This window comes from Seriola dumerili, unplaced genomic scaffold, assembly GCF_002260705.1.
Source record: "Seriola dumerili isolate Sdu_G_001 unplaced genomic scaffold, Sdu_1.0 BDQW01000088.1, whole genome shotgun sequence".
NCBI lineage: Eukaryota > Metazoa > Chordata > Actinopteri > Carangiformes > Carangidae > Seriola > Seriola dumerili.
In genome coordinates this window covers 8,465,802-8,486,094 of record NW_019174343.1, presented here as the reverse complement: position 1 = coordinate 8,486,094, position 20,293 = coordinate 8,465,802, and the positions used below count along the sequence as shown (strand labels likewise).

At 42.3% G+C, this 20,293-nt stretch overlaps 2 protein-coding genes across 4 annotated transcripts; both read left to right on the top strand.

The window, feature by feature from the left end:
* Positions 1-1,407: 1,407 nt before the first annotated feature.
* On the top strand, positions 1,408-5,132 carry cidec (cell death inducing DFFA like effector c). 3 transcript variants are annotated; one of them, XM_022745190.1, is made up of 6 exons: positions 1,408-1,523; positions 1,911-1,979; positions 2,094-2,247; positions 2,663-2,812; positions 3,531-3,721; positions 4,674-5,132. In XM_022745190.1, exons 2-6 carry the CDS (start codon positions 1,927-1,929, stop codon positions 4,849-4,851), a joined length of 726 nt encoding a protein of 241 aa, XP_022600911.1. In that variant the 5' UTR covers positions 1,408-1,523; positions 1,911-1,926; the 3' UTR covers positions 4,852-5,132. The 3 variants fall into 3 exon arrangements, with proteins under 3 accessions (XP_022600911.1, XP_022600913.1, XP_022600910.1); XM_022745192.1 differs by having other exon boundaries at positions 1,408-1,540; XM_022745189.1 differs by lacking the exon at positions 1,408-1,523 and adding an exon at positions 1,562-1,679.
* Positions 5,133-17,430: 12,298 nt separating this feature from the next.
* Positions 17,431-18,975, top strand: LOC111221883 (probable G-protein coupled receptor 22). The gene has a single exon (XM_022745472.1). The coding sequence runs from the start codon at positions 17,431-17,433 to the stop codon at positions 18,973-18,975; it is 1,545 nt and encodes a 514-aa protein (XP_022601193.1).
* The last annotated feature ends 1,318 nt before the right edge of the window (positions 18,976-20,293 follow it).

Here is a 20,293-nt window from a genome sequence, read left to right as displayed (position 1 = left end):
TGTGTTCTGCAGATGTGAAAAGATTAATTTTCACCCCCATTGCCTCTGTTTCCTCTCTTAATGCCACAGTCACACAGGACTCTGCTGGGTGTGAATGATGTGCTGCTCAGCTGTGTCTAAAGCTCACAGACAGTGTGAAATATAGCTACTGGCGATGGCATGTGAATTGTGTAAGAGAATAGCAGTGGAACTAGAATAGTTTGTATTCTCTAGCTTTTTGTGTAAATCAAAACTTATTGTGCTCTTGAGCAGGGTTGTGTTTTGCCTATTTCTATTGTTTCAGCAGGTTTGTGAGATCACACCTGGTCACTTCTGGTTTTTTTTCAGTGAGACAAACATTCAGTCATCTTTACTTTTCCAACCCTTCAATTGTTTTCAAATAATTGCTAGTCGAATGTGGCTCATAATAGAAGCTGAGGCTCTGTGTTTTCCTACTTAAACAGCAGATTTAAAGTCATACCTGGGTAAGATTGCTGGCACATCATTTTCATATCAATCCCTGGGTTTGAACTGTTGTCACTGGTGTACACAGGTGATCTCAGGCTACCTATAGGTTTGGTTGTGTAACATGATGTGACAACACTGAGAGGGCTGGACACACCTTGCCTGCTTAATCCTACACTTGTAAGATAACATGGTGAACATTGAACGATGACCTAATGTGGGAAATTTCATTTAGCCTCATTTTGTCATATAGCCCTTATGGGGCTATATGTAGGTGAGTAGTTTCCCCTTTTAACATAATGGAAGTTGATGATGAGTAAAAATGAGTACAGCACCCAAATACCTGTATTTTTGCATGATCACCACATTTACTCCATTTTTAGCTGTATTAATGGGATGAAATCCAACTAGATCATTGTCTGTTTCATCTGTTTCTTGTCTGTTTTTAGTTTGATGTCCACACTGTATGTGACATCTGATTTACTTGGTTGATTCACCCAAATTACAAAAAACACATTCTCACTATTTAGCCATGTAGACAGAAATGTCTGCTGCCACCCCAATACAGCGAACGTGAGTAGAATTTGGCTTGGAATTTTAATTTAAAGTCTTCCAATTACAATATACAGGCTAATCTTCATAATCCATAGAAAACACTGTCAGCAGTTCTTCCCTGTGTCTTCTGTTAAAAAAAAAAAAGTTTGTGGATATCTCAAAACCTGGGCCTGTTAAACCAAAACCATCTGTTTGGTCACATACCACAAGAGGGTAAGTGAGAAAATGCATTTTTGCTGTTTGGGTGAACTGACCCTTTAAGGTGCTCAGTTAATGTCACTGTGTTTCTGTACATAAACTGGAATCCAGGGCTGTCATGGGGAGGGTTAGTGGGAGTGTTCATGGAGAATTACTCAATAAAGCTTGTTGGTACGCAACTAGCTCAACAGTCATTAGTGTAAAGTTCAGTGACCAAGTGGTGCAAGAAACAGCAACAAGAGAATAGAGTGTGTTGTCACAGAGGTTTAGTTGTCCAAACGCAGTTGGGAGAAGACGTCAGGAACTAAGGATTATATTCGCACACGGTCAGGACAACAGTTGTGTGTGTCACCTTTCTAAAACTCTAAGATTATTTCTGTTGTAGATTTCCTTTGTCATCTTTATCAGGAATGTGTTCTGAAATGTGTGTAGTTTATACAGGAAGAGGGATTTATTTTACAGATTAGCAAATTATGATTCATGTAAGTATGGAAATCAAGATACTAAATCAAATTTAGTTTAGGTCGTTTGCCTTAATTTAATAATGGAATGTAAAATTTATTAACTTTCAAGCTGCAATGTTCCCTCAAATCGACTACTTGTTCCTTCTTTTCTGTGAGGCCTGTTAGTAATATAACCCTGTGCTAGTGCTGATGTGTTGCCTTGCAGTTAGTTGCAGTCTAGTTGCTCAACTGTTCTACTTCCAATCACAGGTCCAGGTGCTCTCAGATGGATTATGCCATGAAGTCTCTCAGCCTTTTGACTCCGTCTTCCCTCTCCAAGTAAGAGCACTGCTTCATGAGCTGGATGTGATGGTCAGCACTATCACCAGTTTATAGAGAGGTTTAACTTTTGAGATGTAGCTACAGATTGGTCTGTATGTTTCTTTTTCTCAGGTGTGTGACAGCCAGCGTGTCAGCCAGTGCTTCCATGACCCAGCAGCTCCTGTCGGGTCTAGCTCCTCAGCCAAAGCCCTTCAGAGTCACAAATGCTGACCGCAGTGTGAAGAAAGGCATCATGGCAGATGCGCTAGAAGACTTGATGAACAAGGTGAGGAGAGGGAAGCGCAGGGGATGTGAGGTGTAGGGTGGGGGAGGAGGAGGAGGAGGAGTTGTGACATAGTTGTGGGAGAAGATAATCGAGCATTGAGTCAGTTGCCATTCAGTTGAGGGAATGGTAAGATTGAAGACATAGTGATGAAGCAGGGAGACACCCTGGTGCGTTTTATAGAGCACTAAAATTAACACAGACTGGCCTGTGACTCACTTACCGCTGTACCGTCTGTGATGCTCATACACATTTCAAGCTCATGCTGGGAAAAGTTCATAAGATTGATGTGTCAGTGGCTCTGTGTGATGTGAAGTTCTGCCTCTTGAGTAATGTGCGTCTGGTCCCATGACATGTGGCACATTATTCACCCAGCGATGCACTTGCTGTGCGTTTCTTTTCGTCCCTGCTTCCTCAGGTCAGCGACTCGCTGAGCGTACCGTGTGTCAGTGCGTTGGTGCTGGATGAGGATGGCACAGGTGTGGACACAGAGGAGTTCTTCCAGACACTGGCTGATAACACCGTCCTCATGGTCCTGGAGAAAGGACAGAAGTGGACCCCACATCCAGTATGACTCTTTTCACATTAACCACTAGGTGACACTGTTGATCATTTGCTTCACTGCATTACACTGTGGGAACCGTAACATACTGATACTGTCTCCTTTTATTCAGCTTCTGTTATGCCAGTGTTTATTTCATGTATTGACTGAACCGACAGAGAAGTGTCTGTGTCATTAATGAAGCAGCCATGAATAGGGACGCTACATGAATCTGGTCTGATTAATAATACATGAACTATTCAGTGAAATTTAATAATGAAAAATATTTCATCCTTCAAACTGAGTAGGGGAGTAATATGTCAGTTATTGTGCAAAGGCAAAACACAGGCAAACACCAGAGATTGGTTTCTTCCTTCATAATTTGTAGAGGAAAAATGAGAGGCTGGATTTGAATATTAATGAGACCCAGGGGTATCATCAAATTTGAATTGTGTTCACCCAAAAGCAATTAATCTCCATAGAAATTGATGCATGTGATGATTTGCATCCCCTCCTAAATATTTATTCTGATGACCTGACACGGACCTCGTCTCATGGTCATTTGCTTTTCCCATCTTCATCATCATCTTTTTCGTTGTCGTCAGCAGGAGCTGCTTCAGTCTGTTATCCAAGTGTGTGCTGGTGGAGCTGTGTGCTGTCATTTGGCCCAGTTTGCTGGCACACCAACAAAATGTGTCTGTGTCCTTTTGACCTGACTTATGTTTCTCTTCCTGTCCCCTCGCAGAACAGCCCCTCGAGAGATCAGCTCAGTGATCACCGGCCGCTGCGCCGGACAGATGTGGCCAAGCTGACCTTTGACCTCTACAAGAACAACCCTAAAGATTTCATTGGCTGCCTGAACGTCAAAGCAACCCTGTACGGTGTTTATTCTGTGTCCTATGACCTGCGCTGTTACGCTGCCAAAAACATGTTGAAGTGAGTGCCTGCCAAATATATGAGATCTTCTGATATTTTTAAGCTTTTGTGTTGAACTCTTATGTAACTGATTTGTCTCTTTTCTCAAAGCATCTCTCTGGTGACTTCACTGAAGTGCTATCTGGATTCTTAGTAACAGCTTAATCCAGTTAGAGATGAAATTTGATCCATTTTAATGATTCATAATTCATGAATTCAGCCACCCACCAACAATTCAGTTATTTTCTGGTCCATTTCCTACCGTGTGTCAGCCGCTTTAATAACATATCAACACCGCTTACAGCATTCTGCGCACAGCCCCTGACATGTAAAGCATGAAGTCATATTGTACTTGTGTGGGTGGCAGAGTTAAAATGGTCAGATCACAGAAGAACAAAGGCTAGATTTTACAGAGATTAATTTTGGGAGTTATGTCACTGCTGCTGAGATCTGCTGGTTTTCATCTTTGCCATAGAGCTTCAGTCAGAGAGGATTAAATTTTGCAGACTTGTCATATATGAGGCTTTTGCGCTCACACTGCAGTGGAGGAGGTTTGTTTCTTAGATTTCAGTTTTATGAGATGCAGCTGATGTGTGAAATTACCATCTGAGGTTGTGAATATTTCCTGTCAGCAGTTTGCTAATCAGCTTGTGTGGTCTGTCATGCTTGTCTATATTGTTTTCTATAACAATTACTCAAAAAATTACATGTCATTGTTTTTTGTGATAATACTTTCATACATATGTTTGGTCAGCCATGGCTCAAGTGGTAGAGCACATCGACCGTTGGTGATCTGCTGTGGTGACCCCTCGTGGGAGCAGCTGAAAGACAACAGCAATTCTCATACATATGTATCCTAAGTTACTCAAATGCTGTGTTTGTGTGTATCTGTGTAACCATCTGCACATATGGGAATTTGCTATTTATGACAACTCTCTTATACTTTCCCTGTCTTTCTGTGCTGTGCTTCCAGGGAGGCTCTGCGATGGACCATCTTCTCCATGCAGGCCACAGGCCACATCCTGCTGGGCTCCTCCTGCTACATCGAGCAGCTGCTGGAGGAGGAGGAGCGAGCAGAGAAGAGTCTGCTGCCACAGGAAAGCAGGATCAGGCAGCTGCAGAGTATGCTGCTGGGAAAGATCTGCTACTGATGACAGACTTGAACTGATGATGGTGGAGTGGACATATTGTCCATTCTTAGATTTAGCACACACATGAAACTACTTGATCATGTCACTGTTTCCTGTGCAGTTTGGAGACACCAGATACTGCAGCAGTCTGTTCTCACAGTTACTTTGTTGCTCTGTTACATTATTTTGCTGCATATGTATGTAGAAGCCAACACTACAAGTTGTTCCTCAGAAAGCACTTTTACTCACTATCTAACTTTTTCCTATGGAGATGAATAAATAAAACTAACACTTTTTTATTTTATTTTTCATTTCTGAAAGTCAGTTTAAGTCAACTCACATTAAGTCCACAAGTACCATGGGCTTAAATGTGCAGTGTGAGCCCATTAAAGTGGCTTATGTGTGTGGTTCCTGGTCACAGTCAGTGTAATTGGCAACAGGTCCAGCTGTCTCTCCCACGCTTCTCTAATTGTCCCCTGGCCTGCACCGTCCTGTCAGCTGCAGAGAACCAGAGGAAGAGAAGGGGAGAGAGCGAGCAGCTGCAAGGGGCAAGGGGACGGAAGCAAACCATTATACTGAGAGAGGCTTCAGCTGGTGGCAGAAGTGCCACTTTTGCCATCATGTTAAGGAAGGTGGTGGCAAAAAGCCGGGCAGTTTTTAACCAAATTGGTCGTCTGATATATCCTGAAGAAGAAATGTTGGAGGTGAAGATTCAGTAGGTCAAGAGTTGGAGTATTACTGTGGCTCACGTTCTTCTCATCCACTCATTTCTTTGATTTTTGTCTGGTTTTTCTGTCTACAGAAAATATGAGCCGAAAAAATAGGAACAGGGTGAGAGCTGAGCATTTCTGATTCAGTCCATGTTCACACATGAAACACAATAAGTACCCCACATGATACCAACTGGTTTATTGTTTGCTAATGTATTGAAAGGCATGTATGTAGTTTAAATGTAATGAGGTAATGAATCACGGTACAATTAACACATTTTTATTTTTGTATTGGTGTTGTGTTAATCACATCACATGAATACATAGTTGCACACCCACATGCATACACAACATACAAGTGAACACTGGTCATGTGCCATTTCTTTGCACTGAAATGAGTCATGAGGTTCAGGCTGACTGTCATGCTTTAATCTATATTTGTTGTAGCTCTCAGTATTCCTGCATGGCACTCATCATTTGTATTGAATTGTAGCCATACAATTGTCTGCATTCAGGTTCGTTTCTATACTATGAGCTGCTTGCCAGTCTATTGAGCAGGTTTATTTGGCAACTGGTTTGATTTTTGTTTCCCTTCACAGACAGCATGCAGATGCTCCGACTGAAAATATCTAACCATGAACTGCTGTTGTCTTGGTTGACCTTGAGGTTTGAGCTCAGAATGATATCTTTACTGTATGTTATGTGGTCATTTGAAGGCACAACCTCTGATCCAAATGTAAACAAAGTAAAACTAAACACAAGATTGAAACATGACAACAAAACAGTATTTCTTGATGATTATTGGTTTGTTTGAACATAGCAAGAAAACCAGCCTATGATGATGAACAGTTGAAAGTTTTTATTGTTGAAAGATTTTGCATTGCACTCCTGTATAGTTGACAAGCTCACAATGGACAATACAAAAAGTTTCAAAATCAATACGGCAGAACCAGATATTGTCTTTCTTATTCCGTACAGTCGTCTTCTTTGTCAAAATATGCCAAACACAATTGATGCTGACTTAAGTGACATCACTTGAGTGAATTTATCAGACTTCATACAGCTTCCTCTGGAGCCACAAAAGGCTTTATACAACATTTTTCTAAGCGGCAACCTCCAGGGTGAAAAAATAAGCCAACACAGAAGTTGCAGTTCCTCGAAATTATTTAATTTAAACGTTAGCAGTAATTAGCAGGTATCAGTGTCTGCGCTCAACATACATATGTGACTTGTTAGCTTACCTCATTAACTAGCTTATTCAACAGCAAATGAATTAGCCTTGGGTTAGCCTTCAGACAGGGCTCACATGTGCTAACGCTAACGGGAGACTCTGCTCCACACACGCCCTATCTCTGCTAAATTTCTGGATTAGATGGGATAGCAAGGTGCTGCCCAGATGGCGGCGGTAGAGCAGCCCACTCTGAGCTTCAAAACCTTTCTTCAGAAATGTGTGGGAGACATCAGAGGCTACGCCTATCTTTAATTACTATGTTTTTCACATATGCTACGCCCCCCCACCCCAACATCTGTAGCCAGACTTTGATGTGTGAAATTAATGGAGCTCCCCTTAAAGTTAAACCCACCATTTAATAATGTTAATATACAGCACATTTGCATATGACAGACTTGAGCTTTAAAGTTCTAGCTCAAAGACAAATACCATCAAAAGACAAGGGACAAGTATGAAGATATAAATCTGGTTTGAACTGAATGACCTTGATAGTAGAATCTGGCACCTCCTTCCTCCTCCTCCAGTCAGCTGAAGTCATCCTGTCAGCAGGGTCTTATGTGGATCCAACAGGAGCTTGAGCTCTTGCAGCGGACAGTGCAGCCGTCTGTCCGTCCCACTGAGCTGTGCTGTTGTCAGTGGCCCCTGGTGGAGCTGCTGCTGCTGCTAAGCATGTGCTTGGCTGCTCCACAGGGCAGGAGGAACGCTTCCCATCAACACGCTCACAGGTTGCGGGCATAGATCGCTGAGAGCACGGCTCCTACACAAGAGGTAAGAGTGCAGTTTATTTAAAGGATCCATGTGTTTTGTTTTAATCCGTAATAAGTCACTTTCTCGTGCAGCCGTTTGTCTGATAAAGACATTTTAGCGTAAAATGCGCATCGCTTGGCACGCAGGTAGTTCCGCCAATCCAGTCCAGCAATAACTTAAATTGGCAATTAAAGAAGACAGTTCTTTCTTTTTGGCATGATAGGAACGTGTGGTTAAATATTCACATTATGACATCTGCTCTATATTTGAAAATGCTCTTCGTTTAACTTTTACGCAGGGTAAACAGGCAACAATGCAAATTTATAACCTGTCGTGTGGATATTCATCTTTTTAACTGGAAACATATTGTTTTGTTAATACATTATATGTCCAACTTTCAGTCCGTGGATGTGTACTTGCACTCCTAATGTGCAGCGCATAGCGCACCGCCCTGTGGTGTTTGGCACACGGAGCTCCACGAAATATCGATTTAGCAGAGGAATCAGGGTTTTATTAGAAACCTCGGGCTGTGTGTGGGAGTAGGTGCTTGACACAGTTACGGGCTCTGAGGCTGTGTATTTCTCCCACGCTCCTGAGGGAGTCCTCACTGCAGTCCGCTGGAAACATCTCACCATGCATACTGTACATCAAAGTGTGGTTGTCTGCTTAGATGGTGTATGCGTTTGCCATGTTTTGCATTTGTGTTTTGTTGTGTGTGCCAACAGCCAAGGGGACAAACATGCCTTAAAATATCTTTCAAATGCTATATACCTCTCATAATCTACTCTCACTGCCTGTCAGTGTCGATTTATTGCTGAATTATGGCTCTATCTCCCCTTCCTTTACAGTTTCAGGGAGAGATCACCAAAATGCACAAAATAAACTCCTTTGCATTAATTTTAAGGGCAAATGAGGAGCATAACCAACATTTAGGGCATACATTGGTCTGCTCATGGTCCAATTCAGTTTTATCCCTTTAAATTACGACATTTGTGCACATCTCACCAAATATTTTAAGGTATATACTTGAAGGATTTAGTTTACTGCTAGTCATTTTTGACTTCCTCCAAAATGTTTGCTGATCGACAATTTATCTACAAAAATATTTGATAACCAAAGACTTTTTAAGTTGTAAACAAAATGCCAAGAAAGATCTGGCTCCAGCTTTGCAAATGTGAATGGTTTTCTTACTCTTCTATGACGGCGAGTTGAATATCTGTGGGTTCCAAACAATTTACAGTATATGATAAACATTTTTCACTATTACCTGACACTTTTTAGACCAAATGATGAATTGAGACATAATCAGCAATATAAAAATAATCCTTAGCTGCAGTTTGCTCTTAATGTTTAAAGTGTTATGCTGGGGTTGTGTTCTGTAAACCATGTGCAGTTAGACAGTCCAGTGAGATGAACAGTTTCCATTAGAGTTTTGTCACATGGGACACACATCTCAGCACTGCAGTGTGCCCTAACAGAATCGCATAAATCAGGTTTATACTCACACTACCCACATGCTGCGTCGTGCAGTTTCTATTTCAGCTGTTCATCACAAGCAACAGTTTGGTACTGAACAAAACAACCACAAAGAGTGATGAACAAAGACTGTGAAAGTGAAACTAAACACAGTAAAACACAGCAGGTGAGATGAGGAGTAAAGGGGGCTGGGGTTAGTTGCAAGGAGATGGGGGAGTCGCAGTATTGTGGAGGTGGAGGAAAGCAAAGACAAGAAGGAAGACGAGTTGATAAAAGCATTTGAGTCTGAGCTCTATCTCCACCCCGCTGTCCCCATGTTCTGCTGCGGACAGCTTTGATTGTGAACATGAAGAAAGGAAAACCAAATCCCGCTGGACACATGAAGTCAGGAAGCCTGTGTGTGTGAGTGTGTGTGTGTGTGTGTGTGTGTGTGTGTGAGTGTGTGTGTGTGTGTGTGTGTGTGTGTGTGTGTGTGTGTGTGTGTGTGTGACTGAATACATCATCATCATCACCTCTCTGTCTTGCTGCTGCCAGCTCACACACAAATGGATTAATTGTCTACTAATTGCCTCCTTCTGCAGTTAAGTAACCTCATCATTTTTCACCATGTGGCTTTCTGTTCAGCATCTGTCATCTCATCTATCAGGTGCAGCCCGCGCCCCCCCCCCCCCTCCCCCCGCTCTCTCTCTTCTTTCCCTCATCTTTTCTTCTTTCTGCGTCTTCCCTGAGCTTAGTTTTTCAATGGCTGGTTATTTCAGGTCCATATTTCTGCTAAGCGATAAATAATTCAGGTAACAGGACAACACAAAGGCCCTCAGTGAGAGCCTGGATACTTTGCCCATCTACCATCTGTCTGAATAATGGATTTGTTTCCCAATACCAAATGTTTATGGTCACTGACTAAAATGGCAAAATGTTAACTCACTCACTGTGTGTATACGTTGTCCCTCAGATTTGTTTTCAGTCGTTACGCAAAGATAGACATAACTACATTAAAGATGAATCTCCTGAAGAAGTTCTTGAAGAAGTGCTCAATTTTACAAAAGCACTCTCTGTATTTCTCCATATTTCAGGCTGTCCACTGCTCCTCAGCTCAATTATGATGAAGTGGACTTAAATATTTATAAAATGATAATCGGATTTCTGCGTAGAAAGTATGGATGCAGCTTTAACAACAGCCATAATTAAAGGTTGCAAAAACTCTGGACAGGATGAACCAGTCAGCAAACTCCGTGAGCCTGCTCGTGCCCTCATTGTGTTAACGCAGCAGTGAGGCACACATGATGTATAAATATACTGTACCTGTTGTTTTATCTAAAACTGGCATCTCAGCAAAGGTTAAGACAACAAAATAAATACACCTACAATCTAATGCAAGCCTACACAACAGCTCTACAACAGTAAGTAAGCTGTTGTTGAGGCTATAAAGACGTTTATGACGTTTTATGTTGTACTTAAAACAATATGATGGAATCTAAAGCAACAACACCACCAACTTTGACCTTCTGTGAAGTTACTATGGAGTTAAATCAACATCTCTCTAACAAACAATTCAATATAAAATAAAATATTCAATACAAAAATAATTATATGAACATAATATGCTTCAGGTATTTGCTTTGGGCTGTGGCTCTGACTCACATCACACAGGTATTCATGTTGCTGTATCTGACAGATAGGGATCGACTTAATTTTCTCCAGTTGGTTCATTTCATAATACAAAACCTCGCATCAAACTGTCTGAGTCATAAACCTAAAAGAATAGTTTGATTCAAGTAAGTAGTGAAGCAGTACTGAATAAGCAGTGTGATACTGTATATACCCGTACGGCCGCACAGTTGGTCAGATGCAATCGTGTTTCAAGATTTTTGTTTTCATAACAAATGACTCTAGAAAACATATTTGCCCGTACACAACCATTTATTTACATTTATCATGTCCTCTGCACTTGGTAACGCTCGACATGATGATACTGATCTTGACAATGGTAAACATAAGTGTAGTAGTTGTCCTGACATTTGAAGGTCAGAGTCATGCCCCGCCTGAACAGGTTTAGTGCGCTAAAGCGTTAGTGTGTTCAGAAAGGCAGAGAGTCAGCTGGAAGCCAGTTTCAATAGGGAATTCTGTATCTGACCTGTATTTATTTTACATTTAATCTGCTGGAAAAGGAATAATCCCGTACATTTACCACCCTGTAAGATATTCCACTGCTGCAGACTTTCATCCTCTCAGTATTCACCTACAGCTACAAGACCACTTAGACTCAGCACGTGTCCTGTTGCACATCTAAATGTGTGTGCGCATGCACGTGCATGTGCTTGTGCATGAGTGTACTAATATATATGTGTGTGTCTTGGTCTCCCAGGCCCGCTGTGCTGAGGATGAGCAGTGGCCTGCAAGTGTTTTGCTTTGACATGACATTTTGTCTCCATCATGGCGTGGTGACTGGAGAGAGCGCTCAAATAACAGCTTGATGTCTCAATGGGGAGTCTATTTACGCCAGTGCACGCACACTCGCACACACACACACACACGCTGGTGGGTGTTCATTGTATAGGCGGTTCTGTGTTCTTATAGCTTCAGCCTTTCTGTTTTGTCGTTACTCACCCCCTCACACTACAGACTCTCTGGCTTGAATGCTGTTGTTTCTATTCTTGTCCCCTGCTTTGTCTAAAGTAATGTCTTGTGAGAATCAGCGCTCTGCCAAGACTGTGGTGGCATTGTCTTGACAAGTGATTGAAGCTGCCTTTTTGGCACAAAAGGGGGAACGACCAGACTCCTGAAGGCCAGAAGAAAGATGTCTGTTTTTTAATAGCTCTCCTATCGCATTGATTGAAGAGGCCACCTGAAAATATCTGTAATGGGATTATAATCTCATTACACATACTGTTCCTCAAAATGTGATCCTCAAATGCCCATCCTGATCATTCACTTTCTTCTGTCCTGCCACCACAGTGACATCTGACTTTATCAACAACAGAACAAAGCCTGATTAGATTTTCAGGTAAAATGCTGCATAACTTTGCATCTTAATGAAGAAAAAACAGATTTTCTCCAAATTGCTCTGATGCTTTAAGACATGGAGTTCATAGCAATCATGTGTTTGGTGAAGAGAAACATGTGGATTAGTTCTGTTTGGTACCTTACGTTTGATACCAGTAGCATCTCTAGCAGCGTGGCTCCAGGGATATTGGTCCCTGATGGTGGAGATCACCTGACTTAGGAAACGTCAGCATGCAGACTCATTAAACCAAGATTGTGAACATGGTAAACATTATATCTGCTCGGTAGCGTTGTCATTGTGCGCACGTTAGCGTTTCTGACTTTAGCATTTAGCTTAAAGTGACATTGTGGCTGTAGAGTAAGCACAGCCTCACAGAGCATAGAACACATTATAGAAGTGACTTATTTACATTACTGCTTAGGTTTCCACTGGGAGCGAAAGATGAACATATCCAACACATGTTGCTACCAGGCTGATTTAATCATAAACTTTTTGCAGTGCAGTTGATGAAAATCTAATTTTCTACATTAAAATATATTCCACATTACTATTCATGTACTTTTCCTCTGCATTCCAGACTTCTTGCTTTATATCATTTTGACAACCTGTTACATCAGCTTGTCTCACAGGAATAGCAAGATTATCTTTACTGCCATTCATCTTTTTAATCTTGGTGCTGCTGCTTCAGGGAGCAGAGTGTCGCTGTTCAATTATACATGCTATACAGTTTCTTGTCACACACTTCCTACACCGAAGGAGAAACGTTTGTAGAGCATCACTTAGAGCCATATGGAAAAAGGTGGCTCTGGATATGGTGTATCACCCCCCTGCTGAACCCTTGATGCACCGTTAAAGTAAAAATGTATCTATTATATTATCTGACCAGTTTGTGTTCATTGTTTTGTGTAGTCATTACAAATTTTATTACACCTTTCCTAAACCTGCATTGATTTCTTACAGTGACTTTCTACAACCCCCAAGAAACAGGCCTCAATTGTTGCATTCAAGTCTGACTATTTAGGTGGAGAAACCAATAGTGATCAGAAAAATCAGAGCAAAAATAAAAAGAAATTTTTCAATCAGATTGAAAGAATATCCCGTTTGAAACTGACAGCAAAACCTGATGTCTAATATTTAGACTCTAAATTGTTGAAAAGTTTTAACTTTTGATTAGATTATCATGAAAAAAGTTGTTTTGCTGGCTTAAGGGGATCACAAAGCAACAAGACAAGCATCCATAAACAGGTCACATAAAAAATAGCTTATTACACATTGTAAATATTTGCATATAAATAGAGCCAAAATGAGCTCAAACAAAAGACAGAAACACTCGTCCCATCTGAATCTAAAGCAAAGGATTAGGGATCAGGACCCAGATGTTATGTCAAGTGCTGTGCAGAATAAAATTAATGTTTACATATTGCATATCTGGGAAAATATCAGTCATCAACTGTAGCCAGACAAGACCAGGAGAAAGAAAGTTTATTATCAAACAATAAAATATGCTGAGAAGTGAAAAGTACATTACATATACTGTAGCTTTTTTATAAAAAAAAAAAAACGTTCAGTATCCATCCAGTTTAATAGCTGCTATAAAACCATGACTTGTCTTTCTACAGTTCTGTTTTCATGCGGATGCTGGCAGGTTGATTTTGTCACTTTTGGACAGGTCAGGCTGGATGTTTCCCCCTGGTCCCAGACTATAGTGCATTTCCCAAAGTGTCAAACTATTCCTGTAACTATTCCCCAGGCTTAACATCTTCAGAAAACTCTCACACTTTTTGGTTTTTGACATCATCACGAGATATTCAGATGAAAATGTGTTATCACTCTCACATTCAACCTCATTATATTGTATATTCAGAGGTTTAAAGGGACAAGGTGTTGATGGGCTAGTACAACCACTTATACTAAAAGCATCACCTTGATGTGACCTTTTCCTGCTCCTCAGTATGTCAGGATCCAAGTGAGATTATTGCCTTCTGTTAAGATAGAAAAAGGTCACACACACACACACGCACTCACACACACGCACACATACACGCACACACACACACACACACACAGTCACTCTCTGGTGAGCATCTCCCACTCGTAGGTGACTTAATTAGGAAACCATCTTAAGAAATGCGCCCTGTTTCATGCTCTGAACATCACCTTACGAGACCTAACCTAAATGGAATCATTCAGATTCAAGACGGATAAAATTTCCAATAACCATTTTGTGGATAAAGAACAGTGTGGAACAGCGCAGTGCTCACCAGGGTTAGAAAAGGGCACCCGTGGGTCAACACAGGGTCGTATTGATTGATTTTTTACACTTCATGTAGAAAACCAAAGTCACGGATTAGTTCCAAGGAGAAAACTTACCCCCAAGAGAAAGCTCTGTATTAAAATCACTCCAAAACCATAACTCCCTAAAAAAAATAGAGCATATAAATTAAGCACAGCAAAACTATTAATCCCCATATTACAGGGAAACCTGTGTATTATATGGCGCTCTAGTCTTCATCAGCTGCTGTGCTTTGCTACAATCAGATTGCTTTTCTGCTGCGATTTCAAGATTGGCAATATCTGTCCACCTTTCCTGTGCTAAACGTCTAACCTGTGCAGCCATCATGCAGCTTTTCACTCAGGCAATCATGAGTGTAGTCTTTTGGGACTGAAGTGGTCTGTTGGGAACTGGAGGCAACCAGGAAACCAGCAGCAGTTAGGGAAAGGCTGATGTAAGACGTTAGAGTGGAAAAAAAGCCGCCACCTCTGCTCCCTGGGACATCTTGTTTACCAGTACAGCTGGCTCGCCCTTCTTTTCTACTTCCTTCCCTCACTCTGCCATTTTCTGTAATCTGTCTCAGCTCTCCAGCAGGCGCTTCAGATGTCCTACTTACAGGTGATGCATACCCGCTTCTAAACAAGAATCCACTGCTTCTCCAAAAATCTACATTTCCATTTCTCTCCAGCTTCCAATCCAACCTTCCTCTGTCCCTTTATCTTTGCTCTTTCCCAATCCCAGCCTCTGGTGGCAATCAGATGGGTCTACTCACGCTCGGACCAGCTGGAAACGTTCAACATGAATCGAGCACAGTGCTCATGTACACCATCAATTCTTCACTTGTTGTTTTCTCTGACCCTGTTTTTTTCACTCTACTTTCCCAGTGTCCCTCCTTTCATTTCCCCTTACATCCCAAGAGACATTTCTCTCCTTACAGTTTTAAACTAAACCACAAATCTGTATGTGCTAACTGCTTTCTCGCTAGCTTAGATAGTGTCGTAGAAACTTTCACCTTGTTTCCATGAAGTTCCTTATATTACTGGAAATAGTTGTCCCCTAACAACAAGTGATATTGTTGTTAGGGGACTTCCATTTCTTCCCACATTCTGCTGTTTACAAGGCCCAGGGAGAACAGGAACACATAAAAAAGCAACAAGACAAGTAGTCGTATTTTTATATGGATTACTGGGGGCAATATATCAGTAACAGAAGGTTTTATCATTGCACTTTGTTGTTGACATTTTGACACACAACTCACCAGACCAACAAGAGTGCCCCAGTCTGTTTACTTTTTTGTCTCCTTTATCTTTTTTCCATGGGACTGTAACGTGTCGTAAGCTCTCTGTGTTGTAACCTGGAGGTATTTTAACTCTGCTACACTACTGTCTAACTGTCACTAGCATGGTTGTCACCAAAGAGCTCAGTATCACACACTTCGATACTACAGCACCTGTGCCCTCATTAATCTAGGCCCTTAAAGTGTGGTTGCCGTGGAAACAGAAGCAGGGAGAAAATGAGCCCATCACTCAACTGAATGTCTCGTTGCCAGAATGGAGTTGTGCAGAGGTTCATAGTTGAGAGTTCATTAGTTGCGTTGTTGTTTATTTCCCGCACTCTTGACTCGTAAGTTCACCATCAAGTGTTTTAAACACCTGATGATGAAGATTTCCACCTCTTGATGAATTCAGGGGGAAAGGAAGCTGTGAATTTAATCATTCAGTTGATTTGCCGCAGGTGCAATCAGTTGGTGCCCTCTAATCAATGACGAGCGACTGTGTTTTACACACTGCCTTTAATCATGTGGCTGTCAGTGCAACAGGAAGATACTGTCTGTGTGCATACCAGTGCCAACAAGCTGTGACATACAGCTGGAACAAAAAAACACAATAAAAGTCATCAGTGACTGGTGAACTGTAGCACTGAATAACAGCAGCTAACACTAGTCTTGACTCACTGTTTAGATTCAGATGTTGAAGTGTAGTCAGTACTTTTTAATTGGACAGTGACTGTTTTTTATGGTCCATGTAATACCACTTATAATAATAATCATAATCATCATCATCATCATCATCATCATCATCATCTATCAATTCCACTCTGAGCTTTTATTACACAGATTAACAACTGGACCAAAACTAAATTTAACTCACTGTTTTCTGACGCTGTTAAAGGTGTGTTTACATCAGTATTCGTTTTAAACACAACAGGAGAACAGACCCCTAAAGTGAAGAAACAGAAAATGTTCTTCAAGAGTTTATGTGAATGAACCTGTATGAATTTCTATTTAGAAAATGACCTGCCATGCCTACCAGCAGATAGATAAACTGCTATCCCTGAAATTTGCATCATGATTGATGTTCACTTTTTGTTTATTCTTTAGCTATTTCTTGACGTCTTTCCTCAGTATATTTTAGTGAATGAACTCTTCAGATGTGACACACATACTGAAGGGAAAGAACTGAAATAGTCGTCAGTTTGGCTGAAACCTTCCAACACTTATACGCTCCTTCGCCAGTAAAGGTATTTTAAATAAATCATGTGGTCTGCTCCAGCTCGCAGAGCAGAGATCATGACCAGTTCTGTGTAAGTTGCTGAATGTGTTGTTTTTTTTTACTGATCCACTGAGAGGGCAATTGATTACCTGTGGGTCTGATTACTTAGCTTCATTCAATTTGCCCATTCCCCTGGGCCCCAGTACACTTTAGGGATATTGTGGCGGCCTGTTCTGACAGCATGTGTGTAGGTCTCAGGTAATCAGAGATACTGATAGGAGACAGACTGAAGGCTGGTTTGATGCATAATGTAGCATTTGTTCAATGTGCAGATGCTGGGGTTGATATATATGCATATGTGATAGATAGATAGATAGATAGATAGATAGATAGATAGATAGATAGATAGATAGATAGAAAGAAAGAAAGATAGGGAAAAATAGGTTATGATCTCTGCCTTACAGATGTCTGACCGCCATGAGAGAGAATAATGTGTTTTGTTTCTCTCCTCCACGGTTCATTTCTAATCTGTCTGCATTGTGTTCCCGTCTCCCCAGCGCTGTCATCAAGCTGTTATTCATATCTGCATCGTGGAGGCTCAGCCTAGTGCATCATGGGAGCTCATCAACGGTGTGACAGATACAATATGTGAGGACTGAGAGGTCGTCATGGAGACTGACAGCTACACCTCAAGCCCAGCCACAACTGACTGGGTTGGGACAGTGGCGGGCCTGGAGGGGATGGTCCCTCAGGAGCAGGGAGGAGGGGGCTCGTCCAGCAGCCCCGCGTCCTGGTACGTGCCGTACTCACTGGGCTTCCAGGTGTCGCTCACAGCCTTCCTCATGCTGGAGCTGGTGTTGGGTTTCAGCAGCAACCTGACAGTGCTAGTGCTCTACTGCTCTCAATCCAATTTAGTGGACTCAGTGAGCAATATGGTGACTGTCAATCTGCACGTGCTGGATGTGGTGGTGTGTGTGCTGTGTCTGCCCCTCACTCTGGTGGTGGTGCTGCTGCCTCCAGGACCAAACCTGGCCCTGCTCTGCTGCTTCCATGAAGCCTGTGTCACCTTTGCGAGCATCGCCACAGCCATCAACATCCTGGTTATCAGCTTGGACCGATATGACATTTCAGTGCGGCCAGCCAACAGGCTTCTCACGACACGCAGAGCGGCGCTGCTCCTGGTTGCTGTCTGGGTCACCTCAGTAGCTGTGTTTTTTATCCCATTCTTGGAGGATCAGTGGTCCAGTGGAGAGGCATCAGAGGAGAAAGGGCAAGTGCCTCCCTTGTCTTTGTCCTCATATGGCATCAGTGCCACAGTGGTGCCAGCATGGCGTAACCGGACACTGCTGTGTGTTGGTGGGCAGGGCTATCACACAAGGCTGGGTATGTACTATCATCTTATCCTGCAGATACCCATCTTCTTCACCACTGTGGCAGTCATGCTGTTCACCTACTCCAGAATACTGAGGGCTTTGAACATCCGCATTGGCTCCCACATGAAGAAGAATCAGCGATTCAGAGGCCCCTCCTGCAGCGGGCACAACAAGAGACAGAAAAAGAAGAAAGCAGGGCCCAGAATGATCGATGGTGGGGAGGTAGGAGGGGAGCAGTGCACCACAGATGGTACCAAGCAGCTCAGCCACCCACCCCTCATTCCATCCCCTTCCCCTACCCCCACAGCTACCTCCCCCCCTGCCTTGTCCTCATCTGCCCCGCTGGTCATCTCTGACATGGGTGCGGCCACCCCCATGCCAGCCACCATGGGTGTTCAGGCCTCCGTGTCAGCCATCATTGCCTTGCGGAGGGCGGTGCGGCGACACAGGGATAGGCGAGAGCGCCAGAGGCGAGTGTTCAGGATGTCCCTCATCATCATTACCACCTTCCTGGGTTGTTGGGCTCCCCTCTCTGTGACCAACGTGCTAATCCTTGGCATTGGCCCCAGTGATGCCCTGATCAGCCTGCGCCTCTGGTTCCTAGCCCTAGCTTATGGCACCACTGTCTCCCACCCACTGCTCTATGCTTTCACCCGACAGAAACTGCGCCGGGCCCTACGTGCCAAGGTTAAAAAGAGGGTGGTGTCCCTGCTCCAAGTAGACCCTTCACCAGGGGGCACTGTCATACACAACTCCTGGGTGGAAAACAGAAAAACCAGCCGGCAGGTGCGGCTGGAAGCAAGCGAAGGTACTGACCGTTGCCTGGCAGAGGCCCTGTGAGACTGACATTACTTACTGCTGTAAGTTGTTTCATTAGGAAACTCACTGGTGTGTGAAGTCACTGTAAGAAATGTGAAAAACACATTTCCACCTCTGGGAGATGTTTTAATGTAACCACCAGCAGCAAGCCCATGCTAAACACAGCTTACATTCACCTCAGGCAGCAATGGAAGCAGTTATGCTGTCATCACTGTATTGCAAACAGCCTTTGCAGCTGAATAAGATCCTACAACAACAAACACACAAGTGTATATAATTTGCACTCTATTAAATACTGAAGTCTGTTTACATATGGAGTTGTATGATAGAGCATTCTCACAGTGGTGCTGACAGAACTGCTCCAAAGAATGTGTTCAGACAGCAGATGATCTGATCTGCCTCCTGCTCAAATGCTCCAAGGCAGCTTTAAAAATGTTGATACACTTCAAAAACATCAATACTCAAAAAATTCTTTGAATGTGTTTAATATTGTCTCTGCCTTAATTTTGCGGTGAAAGTTTTGCTAGATGGTATCTTGTGTAGTCTGAACAGAACGGGGAACATGCACACAAGCAAGACAGTGACTGACTGTCACGAGAAGACGAGACGTTAATGTGTCAGAGTTCAGGAGGGTCAGTCTACAGAAAGCAGATGAGGCACACGTCTAAGGACAATTAAAGTGTGAAAAATTAAATGCAGTTTTGCTTTAGCTTTAGTTATTATATATTCCAATGTTACAGTGTTTAAATAAAATCTCTCAAAGCTCCTTGACATAAATGCAACTTTTTTGCACCCCAGTTTATATCAAACAGTGTAATATCTTGTTGGTGTTTTGCATATACAGCAGGGAGAAGGTAAGCACATCATTCAAAGGAACAGTTTGACATTTTGGAAAATATGCTCATTTGCTTTCTTACAGAGAGTTACATGTTCAGATTGATACCACTTTTATGTCTATATGGTAAATGTGAAGCTACAGCAGCAGCTGGTTAGCTTAACTTAGCACAACTAGAAACAGGGAAACCACTGGCTTGGCTCTTTCCAAAAAGCCCAATAATTTTTACTTTACTTACTTATTTTGTACAGATGAAACAAACTAGAGAGAGTGTGTTAATCAGTGAGCTTTAGAAGTGTTGGTAAGTGGATTTTGTTACCTTCTGACAGAGCCAGGCTAGCTGTTTCCCCCTGTTTTCAGTCTTTATGCTAAGCTAAGCTAACCAGCTGCTGACTGTAGCTTCATATTTACCTTACAGACATGGGAGAGATATCAATCTCCTTCTCTGACTCTTGGAAAGAAAGTACTATGACTTTGAACATTAAAGAAGACGTTTATCTTATG